A 24684-nucleotide genomic window follows, 5' to 3' on the forward strand; every position below is an offset into this window, starting at 1 on the left:
GGAGGTGCCTGGTATTAAAATCACAGAATTATTTGATCACAGACCCACATATAGCATAGGATACCATGGACCCTTCTCCACTTGCCATTACCACACCAAAATAATTCCATGACCTTGATATTTTTCTCCACGGAACTTTAAATTTGCTTGCTTGCATATTTTCCTTCCTTCCTTCCTTCCTTCCTTCCTTCCTTCCTTCCTTCCTTCCTTCCTTCCTTCCTTCCTTCCTTCCTTCCTTCTTCCATCCATCCATCCATCCATCCATCCATCCATCCATCCATCCATCCTTTGTGTGTATGAGATAAAGTTAACAACGTGCAGCTGGAAAGATTTCCTGTGTGAGCTGTTGGACTGAAGACGTTTCAGTTAGAGTTAGGAGAAAGTATTTTAGAAGAGGCAGGGAGTAGATTGGTGTGTGATAAAGAGGTGTGAAGAATGAAATTGTTTGTGTAATATGAATCAGATCATCTAAGAGAGACACTCTGGAGGCTGTTCATCTTCATTTGAACTAGTTTTGTAGAGTGAAGCCATAAGACACTGGTCTTTGGTTGGTACATAAGCTATGTTTGGAGTTGGAGTGATAGTGGTAGAGACAGGGCAGCATAACATTATGACTGCCATTTCTGAGAGATTGGCAGTCAGAGGGGAAGGCTAAGATCAGTGCTGGTGCGCAGACTGAGGTAGCCTTCTATGGAAAAATCAGTTTTATAACAGCCTCATTTCCCCCATTGTTCTGAATTGTCCAAATACAGTATTCAAAATTTGTGAAGATTTGTCCCTTGGAAATCAGAGATGAAAAAGAGACACTAGAGGCAGCATATGGGAAAAGATGTCATTGTATAGTTTTTAGTGGACTTGATGCTTGGGTAGCACTTCAATTCAGCAGTGAAATAAAGTCCTAATGGAAGCAAAACAGCATCTTTGCTTCCAACTCCACCCACATTTCTTCTTCAGTCTGTGACACTGCAAAGAATTCCTATACTCAGTCCTTTATTTTTTGCATGTCTTTGCTCTAATTTAATATTATCCTTGATGAAGAGTTCTGTAATGAGAAAATGGCTCAGTATTTGGATTCATTACTGAAAGCATTGCTGTAATATGAATGAATGGATGGATGAAATTTTGCTTTTGATCTGAAGCACGATAAAAATATTGATATATATTCTTTATATGTTTTCGTAGATTTTCACGGGTAGAGGTATCATCTGGCGCAGGAAATGCAGATGCTGGTTTGCATGCTTCACTAAGAATGAGGTGTGGAGAGACCAGTTCAGATTGTTAGTTATCTGTACCCCCAGATACTTAATACTCTTGACCACCTCTATGGCTGCAATCTTGATATTGAGTGGAGTATGACCATGCCGGCTCTTTTTAAAATCTGCAATGACCTCCCTTGTTTTATTAACATTTAGAACCAGGTTACTTTTATTGCACCAGTCCACCAGCGCCTTCACCTCTTCCTTATAAGTATCTTCATTGTCATGCCAGATAAGACCCACCACTGCCATGTCATCCACATACTTCATGATATGATTCATAGCAGATTTGGCACAGCGGTCGTGGGTCGTCAAGGTGAACAGTGGTGGACTCAAGACACAGACCTGTGGGGAACCCGTACTCAAGGAGATGGCTGGCATTGGAAACTTTTCTTCCAGCTCACACAAACTGGGGCCTAGCATAAGACATAGCAGAAGAGCAGGAGACAGAGTCATTCCATACGCAGGCATCTTCAGAAGGAGCTTCCTTGTGAAGAAGCTTTGTTATAGGAGAAGCAGATAATGAGGCCCTAAGTCATTTATGGCTTTAAAAGTTAACCCCGACATTTGAAATTAAGTTTAGAAAGCCCCTGGCAGACCCCCCAGATCTTTCACAATGGTTGTCATGAGATATTGACCTTTAGTTCATGTGAGCAGCTAAGCAAAGGCATTTGTACCAATTGTAACTTCTGTGCAGTAACAGCTCTAAGAAGAGCTGTGGTGCAGTGGTTAGAATGCGGTACTGCAGGCTTACTCTGCTCATTGCCAGGAGTTCGATCCTGACCAGTTGATTTGAATGCTAGGCAACAGCTGTTCATTTTTAATTTTTCTTTTGCCTTTCAGAATGCAGACTTAGGTCACCACTACTTAGCATGTAGGGTGCCTAATGATTTCCAGAGGGTTCAAAGGGGCTGCCACAAAACTAGGTGCAGATTTGAGGTCTCACATTCAGAGAGCCACCTACAGAAATACACCACACTTCCAAACTGTACATACATACATACTACTGCTCATTGTGACCCTTTGCTAAAGCAGATAGAAATTGAACCTTACTAGCTGTGGTGCTTCAGATCTGAAGAAGCTTCTTGGATGAGAAGCGAAACGTCTTCAAAGAAAAAGCAGAAAGTCCAGTTGCCTCTTGAAAAAGCATCTTTGGGACTCCATAGACATTGAGTCTTATAAGTTTCATAAGAGGCTAATCTACAAACATTTTACAGAAACATTCTCATGCTTCTGGTTTAATAGAGCCTTGCTGGCACAGTGGTCTAAAGCACCCTGTTATTAACACAGCTGCCTGCAATTACTGCAGGTTCGAATCTTACCAGGCTCAAGGTTGACTCAGCCTTCCATCCTTTCTAAGGTAGGTGAAATGAGGACCCAGTTTGTGGGGGCAATAAGCTGACTTTGTATGAATATACAAAAGTATGAAGGCTATTGCTTAACGCATTGTAAGCCGCCCTGAGTCTCCAGAGAAGGGAGGCATATAAATCAAATTAAAAAAATAATAATAAAAAAAATAGAATGTTCCTAATTGTTTCTGAATTCCATAATTATCCAGGAATATTTAATTACCGGTAAATGAAATTAAAAGGTTTTTTTTTAAAGCAAAAATGCTTAGAATGGTAAGGCACACAAATAAGTAATTCTCCAATCCTATGGCCATATCTGAACTACAGGTAGTCTTTGATTTATGACCACAATTGAGCCATCTCTGTTGCTAAGTGAGAAATTTGTTAAGTGAGTTTTGCCCCATTTTATGACCTTTCTTGCCACAGTTGTTAAGTGAATCACTGCAGTTGTTAAGTGAATATTCCTTCCCCATTGACTTTGCTTGTCAGAAGGTCACAAAAGGGGATCTATAGAACTGGTTGTAAAACCGGTGGGAGGCTCTGCCCACCGACCCTGACGTCATCAGAACGCTTCTGCACGTGGGCCCATTGCGAACCTGTAGTAAAGGTAAGTAGAACCCACCCCTGCACACGACCCTTGGGGAACTGCAACCGTCATAAATATGAACCCATGCCAAGCATCTGAATTTTGATCACGTGATCGTGGGGATACCGCAACTGTCATAAGTGTGAGAAACATTCATAAGTCACTTTTTTCAGTGCTGTTGTGACTTCGAATGGTCACTAAAGGAACTGTTGTAAGTCAAGGACTATCTGTATTGCAATGCACTTTATATGTTGGCTACCCTTGAAAAGTATACAGAAGTTTCAGGTAGTATAGAATGTGGTCAGGCAAGCAATTTTGGGTACCCGAAGGATGGCACATGCAACACCTCTGCTGTTCAAGCTGCATTGGGTGCTAATTCAGTGGTGAAATCCAATTTTTTTTAATTACTGGTTCTGTGGGCATGGCTTGGTGGCCATGGCAGGGGAAGGATACTGCAAAATCCCCATTCCCACCCCACTCTGGGGGGAAGGATACTGCAAAATCCCCATTCCCACCCCACTCTGGGACCAGCCAGAGGTGGTATTTGCCAATTCTCTGAACTACTCAAAATTTCCACTACTGGTTCTCCAGAACCTGTCAGAACCTGCTGGATTTCATCCCTATGCTAATTTGCTTCTAGGTCCTCAGAGATGAGGAGGACACCAACTCCAGAAGTGACTGAAGACCTAGTTCTGCCAACTCCCTTGAGACTCACAGAGGAATGTGAAGCTATGTGGCTGGTTTGCAGCCTGAAGACTGTCCCACTGCCTTTTTAATTTTTAAACATTACTAATCACTTGTTCTAACTGCAACCTACTGAAATGTAATATGGTTTTTATGTTTTATTTGTGCACCATCCAGAGTGTGAGTGGGAGACTTCCAAATTTGATGTATAAATAAAAAATGAAAATGAACTGGATAAAATCCAGAAAGATAAACCCCCCCCCAGTACTGATAAAATATTATAATATTAAAAGGTAACTTAACAAAACAAGCAGGTAGCATTTTGCCTCCTGCCTTCAGCCTTAACTTTTAGAATAACATTTGTAGAATTAGTACAAATTTTTGTTTGATATCTAATATCTAAGTGCACTATGACCCCTTCTTTTTCAAAATAAGAGAGAAAAATATCTTTTGGGTTTTGAAAGTGTGAGTGTGTAGAAAAGGGGGAAATGGCAGGAATTGTCTGAAAGAAATTGTAGGAAACACGACAGTCTGTTCAAACAGAATCATTTTCAGTTTTCTGACATCAGGAAGCCTCAAAGGTAAAGTTGTGATATAATTTATCCTTGGAGATTTTAAAAACTGGGAAATCAGATTAAGTGTTGTTTCTGGTTTAGATTTAGCCAAGTTGCATGGCACTTTTTAAAAACTTGGCAGTTAATATGTTTGGAGACTTAAAAGAAGATTTTGCCATGAAAATAGTGGACCTGTAGATGATGAAATATTTTCAAGGCAAGATACATTCTTATAGCTTTCGAATTATATTTGCAGTTGACATCTGATCAAATGATGGTCTGTTAATACTTGCTATTGTGGACCTGTGAATATTGAGCATTATATATTAAAACAGATTTCGAAATATGCATTAAATAATTTCAAAATACTAAGTACTTTTTAAATGTTAAGCGGCTATGAGTTAGGTGAATTTATAACCATTTTTAAGTACATCACAGTGATGAGGGTAAGATAAAATCCATGATGAAAATTTAATTCAAGCAGCAGAAACATTTCAGCATCTTCAGAATTGGTTCCCCTTAAAATTATGTTTCTTTCCTATTTGCTTTTGCAATTATGAATGCAGTAGATACAGGTATGTGACTCTTGAATCCTCATTATATTATGAATGTGCATTCATAACAATATTAATATATTATAGCTATACAGATCTGCAAACAGTTTATAACCTGTCTGTCTGACTGCCAATCATACTATGATGGGGTGGGAATAAAAATATTCCTTCTATGGAAGGGGAAAGGGGTCCTTCCACCTGTTTTTTATTTTTTATTTTTTTTTATTTTGTCAAGCATATATAAGATTACATATAAAAATATAAACATGATTGTGAATACATGAAATGTATAAACATGATTACATGAGATGGTTATGACTAAAAGGGGACATTAGGACAGAGACAGTAGGCATGTTGGTGCTCTTATGCACGCCTCTTACAGACCTCTTAGAAATGGGATGAGGTCAACATTAGACAGTCTAAGGTTAAAGTTATGGGGGTTTGGGGATGAAACCACAGAATCTGGTAGTGCATTCCAGGCATTGACCACTCTGTTGCTGAAGTCGTATTTCCTGCAATCGAGTTTGGAGCGGTTTACCTTAAGTTTTTATCTATTGTGTGCTCGTGTGTTGTTGTGATTGAAGCTGAAGTAGTCATTGGCAGGTAGGACATTGTAGCAGATAATTTTATATACTATGCTTAGGTCAGACTGAAGGTGGCATAGTTCTAAGTTGTCTAAGCCCAAAGACAAGTCTGGTGGCATAAGGTATTTTATTGCAGGTAGAGGAATGGAGAACTCTTCTTGTAAAATATCTCTGGACTCTCTCAATTCTATTAATGTCCGATATGCAGTGCGGGTTCCAGACAGATGAGCTGTATTCAAGAATTGGTCTAGCAAATGTTTTGTATGCTCTAGTCAGTAGTACAATATTACCAGAGAAGACGCTACGCAAGATTATGTTTACAACTCTTAATGCCTTTTTGGCAATGTAAGGAATATCTGATCCAGGAGAGGAACTGTATTAGAAGAATGGAGAAGATATCTGCTCTTCCAGAATGGAGAAGTGGATATCTCCATTTCCAGAATGGTTGAGAAAGTGATGCTGGAAACTACAAAATGATATCCCCTTTATCTGTTTATATGAATCACAGTGAAAGAGAGACACGTTCACATAGTCTACACAACCCCATGTATCTCATCAGTGTTTACATTTTGTTTTTCTCTGATGATCAAATAAGCAAATCTGTAGGCTTGTTTGTTACTTTAGATCCTTTATGCTACACAGCACTGTGTTTTACACAGATATGTAATATTTATTTAATTTTATTTATTAAATTTCTACACCGCCAATCTCACTGACTCTGAGTGGTTTACAACATAAATATGATACAAGCATTATTTCTAACCCAAATATTTTGTTTAGAGACATTGAAGACACTGAGCTAAAATTATTGAGTTGTAAATTGGCTTGAAAGGGGTGCTTTCCATTGAATGTGGGGGTTCTCCTGACATAGATCATTTTCCCATCGGTGACTGAAAGCATCTTTCAGATTCATGTGTCCATCATTATGCCGAAATAGCACTAAATAGGGCAGTCTTCATGTTACTTGAACAATTGTTGGTGATATTATTAAAAATCAAATGCTTTTGTGAGAGAGTTTGCAGCTCGTTTTACCAGGTGCATACTGTATGCAGCATACATACATACTGTATGTATATAGGACTGTACATCTATAGCAGTGGTCACCAACTGGTGGTCTATGGACCACTGATGGTCCGCGAGAAAATTTTGGTGGTCTGCAGAAAAATTATTTGCATTTTTTATATTGCACTAAATACTATTTATCTTTTTAAAAAATTCATATTAGTGATCCGCGGGATTTAAAATTATGAATTTAGTGGTCCCTGAGGTCCAAAAGGTTGGTGACCCCTGATCTATAGTATATATACATTAGTATTGTCACTTCATGCATTTATTGAAGTGAACTGAAGCTCATGGAGACATGCTTTTTAATTGAAATTAGTCAGAAAAGATGCTACCAGACTCCTACAGATATTTTATACCGTAAACTAACATGGCTTTCCTCCTACAGTGGGTGATGATACATCATTGTTGAATGTGGAAAAAATGATCGAAGTGTCCCTATCAAAGCCTTTGAATATTGCTTCTCCCGCCCCCTTCATGTAAGTTTCTTCCAATGAGCTCAGGGAAATATTGTGGCTTGCCCCTTTAGAATGGGTGCTTAAAATAAAAAATGCCATAAGTAGCCTTTTCTTGTTTTTCATTAAAGGCCTAATTCTTTTTCTTTCGTTCTTTCTTCTTTGCAGTTTTAACAGTTTTATTAGTTGACGTTTATAATATCAAATACAAAAATACAAAAGCAAATAATAGGAAACAAAAGAGTAGGGAAGGTCACCAGTCACTTTTTTCAGTGCTGTTGTAACTTTGAACAGTCGCTAAACAAACTGTTGTAAGTCGAGAACTACCTGTAGTTAACTTTTACAGTTTGAGCATCGGTTGCATTCATATTGATTGATTGATTGATTGATTGATTAATTCAATTTATATGCCGCCCTTCTCCGGAGACTCAGGGCGACTTACAATGCTTTAAGCAATAGCCTTCATACTTTTGTGTCTACCTGCTTAGTAGGGCTTTCGGCCCCCCCTAAGCGGTGTTCTTTTTTATACAAAGTCAGCTTATTGCCCCCACAATCCGGGTCCTCATTTTACCTACCTTGAAAGGATGGAAGGCTGAGTCAACCTTGAGCCTGGTGAGATTCGAACTTGCAGTAATTGCAGGCAGTTGGTGCTACTTAACAGCACTTTAGTCTGCTGCACTACCAAGGCTCATATAAACTAAACTCCCCCCAAAAGGGTGCCTTCCATAATTCCAGGTTGATGGGACTTTTGTAAGTAGAAGTCCAGGGACATCTGGAGATTGTGACTATAATAAGACGTTGATGTCAAACAATACATTCTGTGTTCTAATATTGTACTCAACCATACAAGGGATCCCACCACAATAGAAAACGTATTACAGCGTTAAGAAAAGAAACCATTCTAAATGTTATTTTGTCCCATTCATTGGTGAGTTAACTATATTTTCTTCTTGTACCTTTACATAAAACCCAGACAAATTAACAAGGAATGAGGAACAACACAACATCTTGGGTGGAATTTGTTCTTGTTGGACTTCAGCATCAAAGGTCACCCACCATTTTTCTTGGTTTCATCCTCTTCATGTTTGCAATTGCTCTTGCTGGAAACAGTCTTCTTCTGTTTTTGGTTAAAATGAGCTCCAGTCTTCAGACACCGATGTATTATTTCCTCAGTCAGTTGGCTTTTATGGACCTTTGTCAAATTCTCTCAATTGTTCCTCAAACGACAGCCCATTTTGTAAGCCAAAGTTATACTATTTCACTATACCGGTGTGTTTTTCAGATTTTTGTCACACTTTTTATGGGAGGATCAGAGTGCCTGATCCTTGCAGCCATGTCCTATGATAGATATGTGGCTGTTTGCAGACCTTTACAGTATCCAACACTTATGAGGAGCAAAATCTGCCACATCATATCAATAGCTGCCTGGTTTTGGTCTTCCGTGCAGGCTTTGAACTGCTCCCTTTATGTCCTGCCTCTTCCCTATTGCAAGTCCAATGTGATTAGCCATATCGCTTGTGAGTATACAGCCCTCATACAGTTGTCTTGTTCTGACAATTCTGCATTCGAAAGATCAGTATATCTCGGGACTTTCCTGGTTTTTCTCATCCCTGTCTCGATCATCCTTGCTTCCTACCTGGCCATTCTCCTGCAAGTCCTGAGGTCACGTTCCTCTGAAAGGAGCCACAAAGCCTTGGGCACTTGTTTATCCCACTTGTGTGTGGTGGGCCTCTTCTATGGAGCAGCCATTTTGACCTACATGACACCCGTTTCATCCTATTCAGCACAAAAGGCCATGATCAATTCTCTTTTTACTACCATCATTCCTGCCATGCTGAATCCTTTTATCTACAGCCTGAGGAACCGGGATGTCTTGGCAGCCCTGAGGAAACTTTTTACAAAATGTACGTCAATTCAATGAATGAGGGGATGAGTAAAAAGAAGGCTGCTGGTATGCTTTTATTGGGAATCTAATGGCCAATTCAGTATCTATAATAAAAAAATGTCATCAAAACATTTGTCTAAATACGGTATATTTTAATTTAAATTTCAGCCTGAAATTGATAGAAGTGCTGCAAAAGATAGCTGTGCACTATAGGACTTGGCCCCTTTTTCATTTCCTTTACCTTGTATGATAGTTATTTAAATGCTTAGCTATTTCTTTCTTCTAGTGCTGTAGCATAATTTTGGGGACAATAAATATATTTTCTTACTATACAGAGTGATCGTTAAACTACGATAGATTTTTATATACACACACACATAAACTGTATATATATCAGGTAGCGGAAATTTTGAGTAGTTTGGAGAACCAGCAAATACCACCTCTGACTGGCCCCAGGAGTGGGGAGGGAATGGAGATTTTGCAGTATTCTTCCCCTGGAGTGGGGTGGAAATGGAGATTTTGCAGTATCCTTCCCCTGCCACGCCCACCAAGCCACACCATGTCCACCAAGCCATGCCCAGAGAACTGGATGTAAAAAAATTTGAATTTCACCACCACACACACACATAGAGGAAGGAGGGAGGGAGAGAGAGAGATACTGCATATGTCTGTTATGTATGTTATTCAGTTTCAGAGACAATCCACACATAGTGGCAGGGTGTAAGTTACAGGCAGGAACACACAATCAAACATCTGGCATTGTGTACAGGAACATTCTGCACAATGTATGGGCTAGCCGCTAGACCCTCCCAAGTCCAGATGGGAGATTCCACAAAGATTGTCTAGAATAACGGGATTAAGATTCTGTGGGGACTTCCAGATCCAATGGACAGGCAGGTACTGGCCAGTCAACCTGACATTGTGGTAGTAGACAAGAAACAAAAGTCAGCAGTGTTAACGGATATAGTGGTGCCAAGTGACAGCAACAACAGGAAAAAGGAATATAAGAAGCTGGGCAGATACCAGGTACTTGAGAATGAATAGAAAATGTGGAAAGCAAACGCCAAAGTGGTCCCTGTGATGGTGGGACCACTCGGGGCTATGACACCTAAGCTGGGAGAAGGGCTCCAATCAGATCCCAGGAACGACATCAGAGCTCTCTGTCCAGAAGGGTGCAGTGCTAGGAACAGCTGTGCAGAACCTCAAATTTCCAGGCCTCTGCTAGAGATCTCAAAATTGAGGAAGATACAGTACATACCACCCATAGGGCTGAGAAGGAAATTTTTAAATATGTTTCATACCCATTGCCTAATAACATAATGTATTTTTAAATCTTTTAAAGATATTTATTATATATTTTGATTGCTTTTATTTTATTGCTGTTGAATGTTGCATTACATTTGGCTTTCCTATGGCAAATAATGCCAGGACCAAGTTTCCTGCGTGAATTCTAGTACTTTTTCCATAAATATTAAAATGAAATTAAAAAATGTTAATTATTTTTCAGTGTTAAAAATCTCAATGTTGAGTCCTGATCCGGGGCTCGCCATAGTTGGGGGTGGGGGTGGGAGCATGGAGCTGTTGCCTTCGGAGCTGGTGGGAGAATCCGCGGAGGCCGCAGTGGTGGTGGCAGCGGTGGATCATGTCAGAACAGCACCAGCCAGCCATTTGTCAGCGGGGCGTTCTCCTGGGCGCACTGGCAGGCAATGGGGTGTTGGCAAGCACAAAGAACATGGCGGCACTGGCGGCGCCGGGACACCACAGCTGCTCATCAGCTTTTTGCCCCTGTGGCTGCTCACGCACCCATGCGGCTCCAGATCTGCGTTCCAGGCCTTGGTTCCATGCCATCGGCCCAGCCATGCCACTGCAACTGGATGTCAGCCACAGACGACTGGATGCTGGGTGGACAGAAGGCATGGCAGGCTGGTAGTGGGCATGGCCTCAGGTTATAAAGCGCGCTGGGAGGCAAGAGCTCCCAGTGCTGACTTTGCACAGAACGGTGTGTTATACTCAATGTGTACCAAGGCTCCGGTCTATGGATGGGGAGTAAAACCTGGATTATTGAGTTGCTTAGATTCCTGTGTTTGTTTGCTTGACTCCTCCCTTGTCCAGGCCTGGAACATTTGAGACTCAAGATATCATAAAATTTGTTCTACATTGCGGACTGTTAAGCTCACTAAAGCCTTGGTTGATTTTGTATAATTGAAGTTTTCACATCCATATCATTGAGCATGCTTATATTATGGTGCATAAAAGGTTGCTCTGTCAAAGGTTTGCATTGCGTTGAACTATTTTTCTTCAAAACATGACAAGGTTCCACTTCATCTTTCATCCAGTTGCTAATCATACAGTGCCTGCTTAACATCTTTATAAGCCCTGAAGTTCTGCCTTGCCTCTCATTCTCAGGCTCCATCTGTACTATCAGAATGATGAGTACTGTAGAAGAGTTTTCTTGTTGTTAGTTGCGAAGTCGTGTCCAACCCATTGCGACCCCATGGACAATGTTCCTCCAGGCCTTCCTGTCCTCTACCATCCTCTGGAGTCCATTTAATCTCATGCCTACTGCTTCAGTGACTCCATCTAGCCACCTCATTCTCTGTCGTCCCCTTCTTCTTTTGCCCTCAATCTTTCCCAGCATTAGGCTCTTCTCCAGTGAGTCTCTTCCCAGTGGACTGGACCCCCTTTAAATACCTTTTATGGTCATGGACCATTAAGACTTAACTCAAGATTTAAATCATAATATTTCTTTAAGCCTTTGTGGACCCCGTGTGATGACCCCCACAGACCATTGTTCTAGAAAACTATTGTTCTAGACCAGGGGTGTCAAACCCGATTGTGTTGCTGGCCAGATCGTGACGTATCATGATGTTTTTTGCCTTTGTGGGCCTTTGTGATCGGGCTGGGCGTGGCCTGCATGGGCCATATCTGGCCCACAGGCCACCAGTTTGACAGGCCTGTTCTAGATAATCTTCTGATAAGATGACCTTACTAAAGATGATTTTCTCTTTGACCTATGTCACTCTGGAAATGTATGGGCAATGGACTTCAGCCATAGTTGGCAATACAAGGCTGCTTTTGTCACTATGTTGAGGGCTAGTGAGGCTGGTTTTGAATCTTGTGACCTGATGGTCATCAACACTGCAGTAATCTAGTCACATTCTCTGTAGTCATGGCAGCAAATATTTTGAGACAGGCTAAATAGCCTTTCTACTCTTTCTCCTCCATGTCAAATTTGATCCCTCCTTCTCTACTCTCCATGACTTCCATCCTACCTCTTGGAATCCTCCTGACTGAGGATATATTATTTCATGATAGCTTTTCATATTACAAAATCATGAATTATGGCTGAATGGGCAACTTGATTGGAAAAATATTAGTAGCAAGGACTGTGTTACAGTCCTAGAGAGATACTGGTTACTTTCTAGAATTAGATGCAGGTAGAACAGCATCTGGGAATTTGAATTAATGACTTTTTGAAGTTTATTCTATAATTCTGGTTCTTCATTAATGAATTCAGGACTTCAAAGTGATTCCTGATGTTCTCTGTGAGAATAGTGAGTATATGCTCAAGGTCAAAATGTGGGACCAACTGGCTTTCTTCTTTTTTAGGGTATCTTGGAACTTGCCCATGAGCAATTTGTGATCTGTTCCATAATCAGCACCTGGCCATATCTTTGATGCTATAACTGAGCTCCTCCACTTCCTGTGAGCAATAACGCAATTTGATTTCCATATGCTTGTTTCATTGATATCCTTGTATAAAGGTGTTATTTTGTTTTTTGGGATAATGTGTTAGTTATGAAGCAATAATTGGATGGGTAGAAATTGGTAAGTTGGTTTCCGCCTTCATTTCAGGGTCCTAAACCATACAATACCAATTCATTTTCCTCTTTAATGTTTCCAACTTTGGCATTCCAGTCTTCAGTCACAAATAACACATCTTACCTACAAATCCTGTCAGTTTCAAATTGAACTTGATCATAAAACTTATCAACCCACTTTCAGATCCTTCAGTGAACAGGGGATCAAACCACATTCAAGATGACCTCTGATGTCCCTTCCAATTCTGAGCTAAGGGACCTCTTCACATCTTGTGGACCCTTTTGACTAAATTTGACTTTTAAAAAAATATGTAAAGGGAGTCTATGTCCACTTTCTCTTCCTTATAGAAAGGCATAATGCGCCAAAATATGAAAAAGATGAAACCAAATGTGATGTGGTGGTAGAATCCAAAACAAGAAAAAATAAGTTTGAAAATACAATGAATAAAGTCAAGGACTGCAAGAAAAAAATAAAAATAAAAATCCCCAGAGCAAGTGGGAGAGGCATGTGGGCTTCATAGTAGCAAAATGTAGGGAATTTGGGAATGGAGGCAAGCTAAAAGACCATATTCCAAATGGAGCTTCCCAGAGAGAACTGAAAGACTAGGTTAAATATATGTAGTCAAATTAGGCAATTATCCCCTCCACAAAATACTATCCCAGAGAAACTAAAGTTGTCAGCTCAGTCATAAAAATATTTAGAAGGCCAAAGAATGCTGGGGATCGAACCAAATGCAAGATGACCTCTGATATCCCTTCCAATTCTATGATATAGATAGATGATAGATAGATAGATAGATAGATAGATAGATAGATAGATAGATAGATAGATAGATGCATTATAAGTGTGTTAACCCCTCATTGAGGGAGATGGGTGATCTAGAAACATAAAATATAAATAAATGAACAAGCAAGTAAGTAAGTAAGTAAATAGTTCAACACATAGAGCAAAAAAAATTGTTTTTTTTTAAAAAAGATGCTTTCAGTTAATGAAGGGTAAAGACAGAAGTTCAAGAAAATGGAATTCATTCTACTAGCCACTTCCAATTAATAATAGTAAGCAAGTGAGAGGAAAAATAGGGTTGAAGGATCAGCAGATAGGAGAGAGAGATTTCTGGAGAAAAGTGGAGATGGCTTGGAGATGTAGATGGATATGGATCAGTTCCCAAATAATTAGTGTTCGTTACCATGGTGATGGCAATACCATCTTTTTAAAAGTCTAATTTGAGCCAATGAGAGCTTGGCTGACTCAAAATGTCAGAAATGTTTTACATTTTTATTACAACTTTAATTAACAATAGAATTAAAATATGCTCAGGAAAAATAAATATCTACATTCATAAATACTTCCATCTGAATGAATCTTGGAAGACCAACTTTAAGTTAGTGCCTCTAAAATCATTTACACTATTTGCATTTTCCAAATAATTTCTTGAGTGTGGATAAGACGTCTTGATTTCTCAGGCTGTATATGAAAGGATTCATGGTGGCAGGGACAATGGTAGTAAACACTGTATTAATCATAGATCTTTCAGTAGAATAAGAGGAAGAGGAAGTCATATAGGTCAAAATGGCTGCTCCATAGAAGAAGCCCACCACGCAGAGATGGGACAGACAGGTTGTCAAGGCCTTGTGGCTCCTTTCAGAAGATTGTACCCTCAAAACCTGGAGAAGGATAGCAATGTACGAGGAGAGGATGACTGAGATGGGAATGAGAAGTACCAGGAAATTTCCAACATACGTTGCTTTTTTAAAAGCCGAATTATCTGAGCAAGAGAGTTGTAGGAGGGCTGGATAAACACATATGTAATGTTTAATCATATTAGCCTTGCAGTAGGGAAGGGGCAGGACATAAAGAGAGCAAGCGAGGGCCTGGAGAGTAGACCAAACCCAGGCCGCCACTGACATCATATGAAGGATGCTTTTCCTCATGAGGATGGGATATTGCAAAGGTTTGCAGATGGCCACATACCTGTCATAAGACATAGTAGCCAGGATGAGGCATTCTGCTCCTCCTAAAAGCAAAGTTACAGTAATCTGAGCAACACACCCATAGAGCGAAATGGTATACCTCTTGGTTACAAAACTGACAAATACTCGAGGAACAATAGTGAGAATTTGGCAGAGGTCCAATAAAGCTAATTGTTTGAGAAAAAAGTACATGGGAGTGTCAAGGCTAGAGTCAGAATTAATTACAAAGAGAAGGAGACAGTTTCCAGTAATTGCAATAAAGAACATGAAGCTGATAGCAACCAGAAAAATTGTGGGTGATTTTTGATATTGAAGTCCAAGTAGAAGAAATTCTTTCCATGATGTGCCATTCTTCTCCTCCATCCCTTTTTCATGCATCATATTTCTTTATGGACACAGCACTGTATAAGCAATAATATAGGCAGGTTTATATTTGAAGAACGTGGAAAATTAAATTATAGTAAACTAGAAGTTTGGAATAGATCAAAGTAGTCATTCATGTCCCACTGCAATTTATTTCATGTCCTCTGTCCTCTTTCCATTCTCATTTCCTATATTCAATGATTATTTGCAATCCTTCATGTCCCCTTTGAGTGCCTCCTTCCACTTATTTTAACATCCAGATTTCAAAGACCAGTTCACTGGAAGGTGTAGTATTTGTTGCATTAATTGAGAACGTATTTCTCAATCTGTAATCCTGATTCTCTCTCCCCTTTAACATTCAATTTTTATTTTTTTGTACAAACCATTTTTATGAACAGGTTGTGCCTATTCCAATCCTTTGGGTTTTCTTCTTGCCTTAAAAAACTGCAGAAGCTGTTTTGCAATACGTGGAGACATTGATAGAAGAAAAAAATGTACATAATCTGTAAGGTATATTAAGGAAGATCTTATATTTCAGTGCTGTACAGTTGCAAATTGTGAATAACTACATCACAGGTTGTGAAATAATCATGCCTTGGAGCATTTTAAAAGAAGAAGCTTTCTGTAGGAATATTCTGTTTGTAGAATTAAAAACTTTGCCTGTTTTTATGTCTCTATGCGTGCTATAGGGTGTGCTCAAAGAACACCAACTGCATTTGAGATAAACAAACAAATATGAATGCACAAATATATGTATACATGCATACATAGGGTACAATGCATACACAGGTCATTTAATTTCGTTGTACGAGGTGCAATGACAATAAAGTGAATTATTATAAATGTAACCCTAGTAGCTCTATACATTCTGTGGCTTCTGAACACCAATTGCACTGGAGATAAACAAACTGTATGTATACAGCGCAATGCAACTTCATTAACGTAACCTTAGAAACAAAATATTTCCAAAGATGTTCTCTACACAAATTCTTCCCACTCTTGCCTTCCAAGGACAAAATCTTAATGGGCTTTATACTATTTATAAAACCATCTCAAAAAGTAGTAGAAAAAAACGATCAGAGAAAACTTTCTAGTGCATCAATAAAGGAGAATATTTGTAGCTTGGGGTATTGTTTTTTAGCAGATGTTTCATTACTCAAACAAGATAACATCATCAGTACTAGTGAATAGAAAACAACCAAGCTCAGAGAGCACCAAGGACTCCTCTAGTAGATTTTGCTTCCAATTTTGCTTGCGTGGTAGTACTCCAATTCAATAGGAGAGATATGAGACTGTCTAGATTTTATTGTGGGGGGAAAAAAATCTCCATTTAAATAAGGAACTAAAACATTTGGAAATAGATGCAAGAAAGTGTCTTTCATTGGCAGGAGCAGCTACAGTGATCACTGAACCCTTGCCATAGCAACACACAAAATTTTCCATGTCTAAGAACTTCTGGTGGAGAAATGATGAGCTTCTGAACATGATTACAACATGGTGTCCTTGATTTGCCAAAGTTGTGAGCTTGTCAGTTGTGATTCCTTTGTCTCCCAGTACTGGTAGTCCTCGACTTACAACAGTTCATTTTAGTGACCGCTCGAAGTTACAACAGCACTGAAAAAAGTGAGCTATGACCATTTTTCACACTTATGACCATTGCAAGCATCCCCAGGGTCATGGGATTTACATTTGGCTGCTTGACAACTGTCTCACATTTATGATGGTTGCAGCGTCCCGGGATCACATGATCCCCCTTTTGTGATCTTCTGACAAGCAAAGTCAATGGGAAAGCCTGATTCACTTAACAACCGTTTTACTAATTTAAGGACTGCAGGGATTCATTTAACAAATGTGGCAAAAAAAGTCGTAAAATGAGACAAAACTCACTTAATAAATTTTTGACTTAGCAACATAAATCTTGGGCTCAATTGTGGACATAAGTTGAGGACTACCTGTACTCAGATCCATGGAAAACTATTCACAAGGAGCAGCTGTCTGGACCACATGGGAGGGATTGTCTTTCCCCTCTTTGTCTGGAGAAGTTTAGAAAAACCACGGTCAGCATCTCTGCTCTCTCAGAGACATGTTTAGTTTGCCATTCCTCCACTAGAAGTCCCTGGACTTGAGACTTTGATATGCTGCTGTGGCAAGGGGCCAGACGCTTTCTTGAAAGAAAGAGGGAAGGAGGGAAGGAGGGAAGGAAGGAAGGAAGGAAGGAGGGAAGGAGGGAAGGAAGGAAGGAAGGAAAGAAGGAAGAGAATATTCTTTCTCAAATGCATATAAGGACATATAAGGAAGAGCTACATGGTTCAGCCCAACAACCCATCCAGCCCAGCATTCAGTGTCCCACGCAGGCCAGTCAGAAGGACATGAGAGTAATAGCCCACTTCATATACCTTCCCTAGCAGCTACTCTTCAAGGTAGACGTTCCAGCCAGTCATCTCTGACTCCTGAACCAACAAGCACTCACCGGTATCAGAACCCCGGAACAGCTCAGCCTCTCATGGATCATTCTAGGTGGAGATTACATCATCTCTGGGAGCTGGTGTTCCTGCTCCTGACACTAACACCTAAATAATTTCTAGCATTCAGATGACTCAGGCATGTTAGGATTTAAAGTCTCTAAGGAGACAGAGTTAGTTTTTCCTTTAGGGAAATAGACCTTGAGAATTAACTTATGATGTAATTCAAAAATCTCTCTTTTTATGTTTTAAATATCTTCCCAGCTTGGGGACCCTTTTGATTAACTTTGACTATGGAAATAAATTATATAAAGGGTGGGGTCTATGTCCACTCTCTCTTTCCTATAGAAAGGGATAATGTGCCAAAATATGAAAAGGATGGAACCAACTTTGATGTGGTGGTAGAATCCAGAAAAAGAAAGATTTAAGTTTGAAAATACAATGAATAAAGTCATGGACTGCAAGCAAACAAAATCTAAAAAAAACCCCAAAATTCCCCAGAGCCCAGACCATCCAAGTAAGACAGGCAGGTGGGCTTCAGAGAAGCAAAATGCAGGGGATTTGGTGATGGTGGTAAACTAAAAGACCATAACCCAAATGAATCTTCCCAAAGAGAACTGAAAGGCCAGATTAGATGTATGTGGTCAAATTAGGCAACTATTCAAGAGCCATGGTGGCACAGTGGTTAGAATGCAGTACTGAAGGTTACTTCTGCTGCCTGCTGGCTGCCTGCAATTCGAATCTCACCAGGCTCAAGGTTGACTCAGCCTTCCATCCTTCTGAGGTTAGTAAAATGAGAACTCAGATTGTTGGGGCAACAATGCTGACTCTGTAAACCACTTAGAGTGGGCTGTAAATCTAAGTGCTATTGTTTTTTGCTATTCCCTCTACAAAACACTATCCCAGGGAAACTAAATTTGTCAGCTCAGCCATAAAAAGATTTAGAAGGCCAAGGAATGCTGGGAAAAATTCCTGGGAAGCAAGCAGGACTCAGGGAGTGTGATGGTTCACATAATTGGGATGCTGGGCTGACAATCAAGGCTCATGTTGAGATCTGGTTGATGCCGTGGGATGAGGTAAGCTTCCATCACATGCTCCAGCTCCTGCTGACTCACTGGTACAAAAGCGGATGATTGCAAGTAGATAGATGGGTATCATTTCCAGTGGACAACTTAACAGGGATATGAAATGAGCTTGCAACTGGGCATCCTCCAGACAATGGTGATGTCACCATTCAATCCTTTCAACCCAGAAGCACTTCATTGGTCCCGACATGAATGTAGTATTAGTAGTAGGACTCTAGAAAAGCAAAAGAAATCAATTCCCTAGAAAGAAACCATGTTCATGGAATCCTATCTCCTTACCTTTCAAATGTCCAGTGTTTTGGTAGTCCTCCCCATAACCTCATAGTTACACCTTAATGGCCTCACTGACCTCACTAAGCACTGGAGTGGGTGGCTACATTAAATCTAATAAATAACAACAGTGTGCTACATTCAATGAAATATCTAGCTGCTATGTCCAATCACATCTATATATTTAGGCTGTCAAGACTGCATTGTGTCTAGCATGTAGATTTTCATGATCTTGTATGCCGTACACTAAATAAATAAATGTACATTGTACCGTGTTTCCCTGAAAATAAGACCCTGTCTTATATTTTTTTGAACCTTGAAATAAGCGCTTGGCCTTATTTTCAAGGAGGTCTTATTATTTTGGAGCGTGTGGAACAAGACCGGGCTCCTCTTGCCATCTCACCTGATTTCCAGCTCTGTCTCCCTAACCCTAACCAGAGGAAATGGCAGGGACCAGCTGTGCATGCATTTAAATATTTTTTGGGAGGGCTTATTTTCGGGGGAGGGCTTATTTTCGTGCATGCGCTCAAAAGCCCGATTGGGCTTATTATTCAGGGAGGTCTTATTTTTGGGGAAACACAGTAATTAGTGCAATGAAGGACTGTAATCACCTCCCTCTTTAGGCTTGTCTTTGCCTCCAACACTATCAATAAATCAACTGGTGCTTCAGTGCAATAAGTCTGTAAGGTGGAAGAGATCAGGGCCACATGTTAAGTTCCAATTAAACTGATTTATTGCTCATGCCTATGCATCAGAATCTAGTCAACTAAGGCCAGCCCTAATTTGGCACCAAATAAGGGTTAATGGAATTCTAGAGGGGTTGGATTTAGACTGCTTGTGGGAATATAATGACTCCAGGCTGATTCCCTTTTTGACTCCACCTCCAGGCTCTGCTTTTCCTTATCCTACAGTGTCCTGGTCATTGAACCAAATTTATCCCTTAAAAATTCTACAACAGCAGACACTGAAACCCACAGTGTACCAGAATCTCTGACCAACCATGCTTCAGAGAGTAGTCATAGCTATTAGACATGATAATTATTGTGTGCCACAATCTATTCCAATTGTTCCCAAACAGATGCCCTCCAGTTACTGGGACAACTCCCAAAACTTCTAGAAGAATAGAATATAATCTGTCCAACCTTTAGTATCCTAATCAATAGGGCCTTAAGTGGCATCAATGAATGATCATCAAGATGCTATCTGGGAAGTCAGTTGCTCCTCTCCATAATAAGATGCTTCTTACAGTATCACAAGTGGGGTGTGCTGCCTTCGTTCACAACCCAGCTTGTATAGGTGGAAAGTGGAGACCCAATTTTCTGGAAATATAAGACCTATATAATAATTTATATACCACCCTACTCCCGAAGGACTCAGGGTGGTGAACAGCCAGAAAATAAAATACATATAATACAAACGTTTAAACCATTTAAAATACATTAAATCCTTTGGCCCAGAAAACACCCCAATTTATAAGACAAATTTAAAATTTAAAAAGCAATTTAAAAGAGAGGTTAGGTCAGGCCAGCCTGCTGGAATAGGAATGTTTTGAGGGCACGGCGGAAAGCACGCAGATCCGGAATCCTCCGTATCTCCGGGGGGAGCTCGTTCCAGATGGCAGGTGCCCCCACAGAGAAAGCTCTCCCCCTGAGGGCCGCCAGTCGACACTGTTTGGTCGACGGCACCCTGAGAAGCCCCTCTCTATGGGAGCGTACTGGTCGGTGAGAGGTTACTGGTGGCAGAAGGCGGTCTCGTAGATACTCTGGTCCTAAGCCATGGAGCGCTCTAAAGGTGGTGACCAAAACCTTGAAGCGCACCCGGAAGACCACCGGGAGCCAGTGCAGCTCGTGCAGGAGGGGAGTCACATGGGAGTGCCACGTTGCTCCCATAACCAGCCGCGCAGCTGCATTCTGGACCAACTGGAGCCTCCGGGTGCTCCTCAAGGGGAGCCCCATGTAGAGAGCATTGCAGTAATTGGATGGAATAGCTATACCTTGGCCTCATTTACACCTAGATTTGCAATCTATAACATTTACCGATTTTTCCTTTAATAGATTCAATAGGAAACCACAATACACAGTGTGTTAGAAGACTGTAAACTACACAGGACACAATCTGTTAATATTGAGTGGGCTATTGATAGCCGGAAATGCATATAATCATTAGGATTATTCCTCATCCCTGTACATTATTGTAAAAAAATTTATTAAGCGAAGGGAAATATTTAGATTTCATAAGGCATTTCAAAACTTTCTAAGCATTTTGCATACATAATCCTTATAGGAGCTCTGCAGGATCATATTATCATATACGGTTTATATTTCAGTTCAGAGGCTGAAGGTGAAAGTAATATTTCTAGGCATACAAAAGACATCATAAGTAAATCAGAGGACATAATATACTAGATTCTAGCTGAGGAATGCAATTGTTTAATTCATGTTTTCAACATTTATATTGATCAAATAAAACAAACAAGCTGTTGTCATTAAGTATTGAAGGTTGCCATAGTGGGAAAAATAGGAAGAAGGTTTATTAGGTATGTTCACCACCTTAATTCCACATGTAGGATGGGATAAAATAATAACAGCAAGAACATCTTCACTCCTATTGGAGCAAATCCCTAGATTTCAAAAAGAAATTATCTTGTACCACTATTATGTTGTACCTATCAAGTCAGTAATGCAAGTAGAGTTTTCCAAAGATTTTCTTCAATGCTTCCAAGACATCTCGATTCCTCAAGCTATATATGAAGGGGTTTGTCATGGCAGGTACAATGGTAAAGAACAGTGTATTAATCATGGCTTCCTGTGGTGAATAAGAGGATGCAGGTTTCATGTATGTTGCAAGACAAGTTATATAGAAGATCCCAACTACACACAAGTGAGACATGCATGTTCCTAAGGCTTTGTGGCTCCTTTGAGAAGATCGTACCCTCACAACTTGGAGGAGGATAGCAACATAGGACGTGAGGATAACTGAGATGGGGATGAGAAGTACCAGAAAATTTCCAGCATAGGTTGTTCTTTCAAAAGCAGAATTATCTGAGCAAGATAGCTGGATAAGAGCTGGATAACCACACATGTAATGGTTAATTATATTGAATTTGCAGTAGGGAAGGGGCAGTACATAAAGAGAGCAAGTGAGAGCCTGGACAGTAGACCAAAACCAGGCCACCACTGACATCATATAACAGACATTTCTCCTCATGAGGATGGGATATTGCAAAGGTTTGCAGATGGCCACGTACCTGTCATAAGACATGGTTGCCAGGATGAGGCATTCTGCTCCCCCTAAAATCAAAGTTATAGAAATCTGGACAACACATCCATAGAGTGAAATGGTATACCTGTTGGTTATAAAACTGACCAATACTTGTGGAACAATGGAGAGAACTTGGCAGAGGTCCATGAAAGCCAATTGGCTAAGAAAGAAGTACATGGGGGTGTGAAGCCCAGAGTCTGTTTTAATCAGAAAAATAAGGAGACTGTTTCCTATCAGAACAATCAGAAACATGAACAGAAGCCCCCAAAGGAACAGGGTGGGTGACCATTGATGCAGAAGGCCAACCAGAAGAAATTCTCTCCATGAAGTTATGTTCTCCTCTCTCATTCCTCCTTCACTGTCAAGCTTTTATCTAAAGATACAAAAATAATTTGGGAGAACTTCTATCATAAAGCAGTTGAAATCCATAATTATTGATAGATATTTTCCTCCCACCCTCTGCAGTGGATAGACAATGGCTAAAATGATGATAATGACATTGCAAAAGAATGTTTCCTTTGAAAATGTTTTGCTTCTCATCCACGTTAGAACTGAAGAAGCTTCTTGGATGAGACGTGAAACTTTTTCAAAGGAAAAAAACAAGAATGTCCAGTTGCCTTTTGGAAAAAGCATCTTTCAAACAATCATGACTTGGATGATTGAGAATCTTCATAGTCCTCTTGCCTATCTATTTCATCCTGATCCAGCTCTCTGCACATTTCTGTCTTTAAAACCCTCCAAAATATTTTCCTTAATAATAAGCACAAAGGAAAACTATCATAATATGCTGCAAGAGAGAGAGCCTCTATGAGCAGTCACAAGCCCCAAGTCAAAAATCTGAAATGCTCTGAATGTCCACACAAGAGGTGGCCCTTGTTTAATATTCAAAGCAGGAGGCAGAATGTTCTCTTCATCCGATTTATGTTGAGACAATTAAACATTAATGACAAGCTTCAGTTTTGCATCTCGGATAAAGAGCAGCAAAGGAAGTTGAAAGTGTTGAGCATCTGGAAAATAAGTACTTGTTTATCGAGTTCAGGCAAACAGATGTGTTTATTCAAGTAAAGAGTGATCTGCATTGTCAGGGGTATGCTTAAAATGAAATTTTGAGTTTAACCACACACAAATGTGCATGCTCACACATACATCTGCACACACATTCACGCACGTAGAGGAGCACACCAGGAGTGTCATTTACTGCCTCATGAATTCCTGGATATAGCAGGGATACAATTATTGCTATTATATTATTGCTGTTATGGTGTTTGTATACACACACACACAAACACAAACTCAATATACTTCATGATAATTATCTCTTTAGAAATGAAGCATTACATACCTGCAGATGTTGGCCACAGCAAATGAGGAAAACGGGGTTTTAAAACCGAAAAGCTCCATTTGAGGTTCTGAATTTTTGCTCAACTGAATTCTTTTTTAAGAACGGTTGCAGGAACTAGGTATGTCTAGTTTAATGAAAAGAAGGACTAGGGGAGACATGATAGCAGTGTTCCACTATCTCAGGGGCTGCCACAAAGAAAAGGAGGTCGAGTTATTCTCCAAAGCACCTGAAGGTAGGACAAGAAGCAATGGGTGGAAACTAATCAAGGAGAGAAGCAATCTAGAACTAAGAAGAAATTTGTTAGAACAATTAATCAGTGGAACAACTTGCCTCCAGAAGTTGTAAATGCTCCAACACTGGAAGTTTTTAAGAAGAGATTGGATAACCATTTGTCTGAAGTGGTGTAAGGTTTCCTGCCTAAGTAGGGGGTTGGACTAGAAGACCTCCAAGGTCCCTTCCAACTCTGTTATTCTATTCTATTCTATTCTATTCTATTCTATTCTATTCTATTCTATTCTATTCTATTCTATTCTATTCTATTCTATTCTATTCTATTCTTCTTTCATGGCTTCCTCAAGCCATGCAACGTGATTCTGTTCAAATACCTTGTGTTTATTCTTTCAGTGCAAGATTCATTGTCCTACATCCTTCAGGAGACAAGCAGTTTCCATTCTGAAAATTAGTGAGACAAACTGCAACTTTAAAAAAATCAAATCGAGGAGAAAAAAAATATGTGCTAGAGATTTACAGATCAGTAGCAAGCATTGACCTGATTTTGATATGGTCAGATATAGATCTAATTCTTAAACATATAGACTGTAATTCTAGGATTACTTATGCACAGCAATGGCGAGAAAGTAAAGAGAGAAAATAAGAAATAGACTCAGTCCGTTTTTTCCTGCCTTAATTATCTTAACCAACATAATTCAATGTTAATTTAGTAATAATTGAAGGAAGAAAAAAAAATGTGCGTTCATTTTGAAAAGCTCAAGTTAGGGTCGCTTTTCTTGTCATTCTCCCTACAGTCAACGAAGTCTTTCTATATCCCAGGAGAGATTCTGAGAGAATTCTTCTTTAGGGAATCTGGTTCTCTTTTCACGGTTTTAATTAAGGTGGAGTTTCAAAAGGAACTGCACCTTA

At 39.9% G+C, this 24684-nt stretch overlaps 3 protein-coding genes across 3 annotated transcripts; 1 reads left to right on the forward strand and 2 right to left on the reverse strand.

The window, feature by feature from the left end:
- The first annotated feature begins 8417 nt into the window (after window positions 1–8417).
- LOC139310163 (olfactory receptor 2T5-like) lies at window positions 8418–9005 on the forward strand. Its single transcript, XM_070934325.1, has one exon. The coding sequence runs from the start codon at window positions 8418–8420 to the stop codon at window positions 9003–9005; it is 588 nt and encodes a 195-aa protein (XP_070790426.1).
- A 5192-nt stretch (window positions 9006–14197) lies between these two features.
- Window positions 14198–15142, reverse strand: LOC139309421 (olfactory receptor 2T27-like). The gene has a single exon (XM_070933487.1). It carries the CDS (start codon window positions 15140–15142, stop codon window positions 14198–14200), a length of 945 nt encoding a protein of 314 aa, XP_070789588.1.
- Window positions 15143–21614: 6472 nt separating this feature from the next.
- LOC139310164 (olfactory receptor 2AK2-like) lies at window positions 21615–22550 on the reverse strand. Its single transcript, XM_070934326.1, has one exon. The coding sequence runs from the start codon at window positions 22548–22550 to the stop codon at window positions 21615–21617; it is 936 nt and encodes a 311-aa protein (XP_070790427.1).
- Window positions 22551–24684: the final 2134 nt, after the last annotated feature.

Source organism: Pituophis catenifer, unplaced genomic scaffold, assembly GCF_029215685.1.
Source record: "Pituophis catenifer annectens isolate HBS135680 unplaced genomic scaffold, rPitCat1.0.hap2 SCAF_2, whole genome shotgun sequence".
In the NCBI taxonomy this organism is placed as follows: domain Eukaryota; kingdom Metazoa; phylum Chordata; class Lepidosauria; order Squamata; family Colubridae; genus Pituophis; species Pituophis catenifer.